At 32.8% G+C, this 5,906-nt stretch overlaps 1 protein-coding gene across 2 annotated transcripts in view; it reads left to right on the forward strand.

The window, feature by feature from the left end:
- Positions 1 to 1,856, forward strand: part of LOC129228157 (trimethylguanosine synthase-like) — a 39,533-nt gene extending 37,677 nt beyond the window's left edge. For both annotated transcript variants that reach the window (XM_054862809.1, XM_054862810.1), the window contains 2 exons: positions 53 to 131; positions 1,605 to 1,856. In XM_054862809.1, the coding sequence (XP_054718784.1) occupies positions 53 to 131; positions 1,605 to 1,730 (205 nt within the window). In that variant the 3' untranslated portion in view covers positions 1,731 to 1,856. The remainder of the gene's footprint in view (positions 1 to 52; positions 132 to 1,604) is intronic.
- Positions 1,857 to 5,906: the final 4,050 nt, after the last annotated feature.

Here is a 5,906-nt window from a genome sequence, read left to right on the forward strand (position 1 = left end):
ATTATTATGCATAATGTTGATGAAATTTTTTTGCTTTCTTTAATTTTTGTACCTATAAAACATTTGAAATTGCCCAGAAAATTTCAAACAACATAGCTCTTTTTGTGCCAAGGAACACCATCATTAACAAGGTATGCATGCTTCTTATACAGTTTAATCATGTGACAGTTAAAAATCATTTTTTCTATTCAATACAATAACAACCTGAATAACAACAAGTACTTAAAGTGTTTATATGTTTTAATGCAGTTGAACCCATCCTTTTGTTGTATTTAAAGTACAGATCCTTAGATCTTTATAACTCTATTCATTGACAATGTTATTTTATGTTTTTAATCTAAGCTATTTGGTAATTTTTTGGTACAGTAGAATCTCTCTAGGTCAAACTAATCGAGGGGGGGAGGGGAGTTCTGTGACAGAAAAAAGAAATACTTTGCGATGTAAGATATTGTTTAATTAATTAATAGTAAATATTGAATATAAACAGTATTACTGTAGAAAGATGTTATATTGATAAACATACAGTACAGGACTGCTTGTAAGCTTCTATGCATAGTGTGTTAATTTTAGTCAAGGTTTTAAAACGAAAAATAGTCACTTGATTTCTCCAATAATGTGGTGTGTTTTGGGATTGCGAAGTCTTGAATATGTTTCAATACCGTCAATTATGGTTCGCAACTTTCAAATTGCTTTTCATACCAGTTTTGATAAGAGTTTAGGTAACTGTAATTGTTTTGTTGTTATGACAAATTATCTGCCTCAGAATGTGCACATGCAAAAGCGTAATCCAAACACTCTGGGAGAAACAACTACATGCCATTCAGTGTGACAACAGAGAGCGACTGATACAGTACTCATACATGTATTTGATCTCAGGAGAATTCAGATTATGGGAGTTTGGATTAAAATTGTTCTACTAATTGTTCTACTGTGTATCTGAATAAATGTTCAATCAGACATTGCATTAAAATGTTCCTATCTGTGATACTCTGATTATTGTGTTGTGCATTTTCATAAAATACTGCAAATTCCAAGTTGGAATATTATGAAATTACTAAGTTTTTCATTAAGAAAAAGAAATTAGTTTAATGTAATGTCATATGTTTTTACAGTTCTGTGGTGCAACCCCCAGAGCCCTTATATTTAACACATGATGGCAATCCTTATATAGTAATTTATTTTCATGTAATTTCCGTTATCACCCCCAAGAAGCTAAATTCTTGCTGCGCTTGTGTCTCAGTCAGATATTCAGTAAAGGACCCCGATTTTGGAATCCCCGAATCCTTTAAGTAGCAGACATATTATTTAAAACTTTAATATTCAACAACTTTTCATCAGTTCCGAGGCGATGCAGCAGTTGATAACATGCTAATAACGCCTGGTTTGAAGGAGAGCATAATAAGAAGTGTGATATTGCACATTTTAAAAAAATTATTACATGTTTATGAAAAATAGCATGACATGTGACAAGGAGGGGGAAGAGTGAAATGTGGCATTTTGTGTCAAAAGAGGGAAATGATCAAATAAGATGATGAAAAAAATGCGATATGATTTATGGGCAGCTCCTAACACATTTGCTCAGTTTTCATGTATCATTTTTACAGGTGGTGCAATTGGCAGGAGATGGCAACCGTGTGGAGATAGAACAAAATGCATTGAATAGGAAAGTGAAAACCATTACTGCATATTATGGCGATTTGGTGGGAAATGTTTCTAAAGGAGAAGGATAGCATCAGTGTGGTACCCGAGCTTCACTTCTATTTTTGTCATGCATTTTAAATGTGATTTCATTCATTAAAGTGTTTTTAATATTTTGTATTAAAATGTAAAGTATTTTCAATTAAAAATAGAGTTTTAATATGTCTTTTATTTTTCTTCAATTATTAAGCTAAGTGAAACTTTTTTTTTTTAAAAAAGATCTCCTATTTTGAGGATTATTTGCAATTCCAGCACTCAAATACTCTACCTTGCGGTGATTTACAAAATTAAAGAAAAAGTTAAAACATTGCGTTTCACGTGTCTGTTGGTAAATATAGGCCGTTTTGTTACGAGTGCTAACTAACGCATTCGATGTGCCTTAGATTGCTTTCAACAACAGAAATTGTTTCGTCCCTTAATGGTATTCTCGAGTTTCTCAAAATAATGTTTGTTTTCATTATTTCCCTCTAAAAAGTGAGTTGTCGTAAATGGTGAAAGCGTAAACACAAGAAAACTCTGAATTAACAAACTTTGCATTTGCATGAAATTATCAACGAATATGCTTGTCTGTTCGATGCATTTTTTTTTTTTTTTTGAAAGAGGATAACGTTATACCAGTTTTTTTTTTTTTTTTTTATTGTTTTGTGTGAATTTGTAAGAATATAGGTTTTATTTTAATCTTAAGCTCGAAAGAAAGATTTGATAACATTAGCAGAAGAATTAGTGCTTTCATCTCTGCCTAATTTAAAAAGAATTCGTTTAACTAACCTTATTTTACTGCAGCGTTTTGTTGGAATGGATAGCATGCAATATATTTTCTTGAATATATTATCGTAGAACGAAATGAAAAATGTTTAACGCTGAGAATTTTAATCGCCAAAATTGTGCAATTATAGTTTAGGGTTATAGTTTTAGTATTGCGCAAGCAAAAACCCTTGGCGCGATTTTGCATGTCAGTTGTAAATCATTTTTATTTTTTATCATTGTGTAGATTAAGAAGGTCGAAAGATTTACAGAATTCCATAAGTTTAAAGAAATAATGGAAGATCAATTAAAAAGAAAACTATCACCATGTATCCATGAGAATTTTATTGATGATGCATGATGGAATTTAATCATTATCCAGAAATTAGAAACATACTAAACAGAAAAAATAAAATTAACCGATTCAGCAATTTAAGAAATAACTCAGCTACAAATGTAAAACAATTAGCACTAGCCAAACAAGACAAAGCAGTATCATATCTTCCTTTTTTGATAACACTGGTAAACAAAGTTTTTTTTTTTACATGAAATGTTTTTAGTGCTCTTATTGCCACAATGAAAATGTAGTTCCTTCAAGAATTGATGAATATCGAATTCAACATCGGGGAAATGGCTGCTTACAACTACAAAATTTGCATTAATTTCTAATGTTTAGTATTGTTTCTTGAATTCTCATTTCTTTCTACGTGGGCCAGAATATCCACAAGACTTTAAAAACTAATTTGAAAAGAATAAAACAAATGTCATGCATACAAATAAAAATTACTTGGCTTATTAGCATTTTCTACTCTACAGCGTATGTTTGTTTTACCTTTTCCATCCGCCATTAGACGGTGGCTGCAGTGCCCCTTATAGTTTGTTGGAATTGCGAATACATTACAATTTGGATTTGGGAATTACGAGGCTTTTTTTTTTTTAAACTTTAGCTGACAACATTAGCTATCATACGATCAATTAACTGGTAGCTATTGGGTGAGCTCGTCGAATGTAAGCATACTTTAGTGAAAAGGAATATTACTCATCTTTAAAAAATTTTTTAAAAAGTCATTCAAAAACGACAAAACTACGATGGTCGTGTTATTGCACGATGCTCGAGCGAGCCTAAGTATGAGCTATTTAAGTACGCGTACAAAAATATTGTTACGTATTGTACGTTATTGCCATAAATGTTAAGTATGTATGAAATTTTTGCAATAAACCGCTATATTTCATAGCTATTTACTGCTAATGAACGAAATATGCCAATTAACGACAGACTACGAAAACAATTGAAATGGGTAACTTACCTTTGAAGAATAAAATGGGAGGTTAACATCGCAAAGCTATTTGTCATCCATTCCATACACAGGGTGTTCCGTTTAAACCTGCAAGACCTTTATTTTCGCAACCGTTAGTTCTAGATGTATACTTAAAGTTGCAAAAATGTTCAAAATCAGATGCAGAGTTCAGATATTGAAAGTTCGAAGTGAAAATAAAAATAAGTCAAAAGATACAAAAATTAACTTTTTATATGGTCCCCAGGTCCTCTAACTTATATTTAGGGAAATAATTTCCATTGAAAAATAATTCCAACAAAAAGTTTGAAATAAGTACGACCAATATTCACCAAGATATGAAACTTAACAAGTGTTTAAAATCATATGTGTGCATAGAGTGTGGTTTTTCAAGTTGTTTGAGGTTTTGTAATGTGTTTTTGCATATCATGTCATAACAGAAAAAAATAAATGTTAATGTTCTATTTACTTAACTTCAAGCTGATATTGATTATAATCATTTTATTCATGTATTTACTCACTGCTTAGACATAATTGTTATCATTATTTTTTTTATTATTATTGCCTTTTTTTCTACAACCAAATCGAAAAAAATCGGGAAACCTTTTTCATTTAAAAATACATGTACAAAAAGAGTAAATTGTAATTTTCAAAAACATGATTATTTCAACAGAAAACCCCACAAACTATCTCAAAAAAGCGTTCCAAGGTATAAATTTTTGAATAAATAAGGTTTCTCGATTTTTTTTCCATTTGGTTCTCGAAAAAAATTCAATAATAAAAAAATTAAGGTTACCAATTCTGTTTAAGCAGTGAGTAAATTATTATAATCAATATCAGCTTGAAGTTAAGTAAATAGAGCATTAACATTTATTTTTATCTGTTAAAGGTCGTGAAAGCAAAAATTTTTTTCGCTTTAATTAGTTCTCGAAAAACGTCACGAAATTTACAGCTAATTAAAAAAAATTATTTACGTAAATAATTCTACTGCATTCTCATTTCGTCAATTATTTACAGGAATAGAAAAATTCCAACTCGTAATAAATAAAACATCGCACAGCACAATATTAATAGCAGACGAATTCGGCAAATTGGTTATGAAAAATAAAATAAATTTTTTCATCAAAATACTGCGCTAACTTCCTGTGGACGAAAGCCGTACATCGTCCACTATACTGGCCCCTTATTACAACCAATTTCCAGTAGATTTTTTCTTTCTTTGCTTTAATAGCGGCCTGTAAAAAAATGAGAAACTTAGCATATTTACATTGATCTGCTGCGATTGTCGGGAGCGGTGCACATACAGCGCCCTCTGGAAAAAGTGAACGAACGTTGCCACTTCTACATAGTAAAGATTTATCTCCTCCCCTTTAACCTCCCTGGTGAATGCATAGTTGCATCGATTTAGCACAGAAAAGTCATAAATTGTCAACGCCATCTAGTATGGTCATGAATAAAGACATTAGGGGCGAGGGTCAAGGTCACAATTACCTTTCAACGGAGCGCCCCTCACAAAATAACCACACTTAAGGCTCCCAAAGCTTAAATTTTACAAGGAGGGAATTCTCATTTCATAAGCATGCATACGTCAGCGGTTACTGACCGGTTGTTCACGAACCAATGCCTCATCGAACGCTTTCGGTTGATCACCGGTTACTTGCGCACACAAATAACACGCAGGTGAAAAATACTTACAATTGGTCAAAAACGTCACGTGTTCCATCAACCAATGAACCAGCTTAATATGCGACCAGTAGATCAACCGGTGAGGCTCATAGAACGACATCGGAAGTAACCAGTTAACCGGTAGCTCTCAAGAACGCTGCGGTTAGCTACCGATTAAGCTCGTCGAACGCAACCTGTGTGTGTATGTAGGAGCGTGTCTGTGCTTACGTTCGACGAGCACGACCGGTAGCGACCAGTTAATCACGTGACAGCTAATGATCACGTGCTTCAAGCAACTGCTTAGAGCGGTAACCGGTTGATCATAGAACGCTGCGGTGAGGTGCTCCAGGACAACAGCTTCCCCCTTAGCTCAGTGGTAGATGTTGGGTGCACGAAAAGATTGATCGTAGCCTCAACATTAAATTTTCTTCAACACAAGAAGACAACAATCGTTTGTAAACATTTCTAGCAAAACAAGTCTGAAGGCAGTTGTGACTCTTGAAT

Source organism: Uloborus diversus, chromosome 8 (assembly GCF_026930045.1).
Source record: "Uloborus diversus isolate 005 chromosome 8, Udiv.v.3.1, whole genome shotgun sequence".
NCBI classification, from domain to species: Eukaryota; Metazoa; Arthropoda; class Arachnida; order Araneae; family Uloboridae; genus Uloborus; species Uloborus diversus.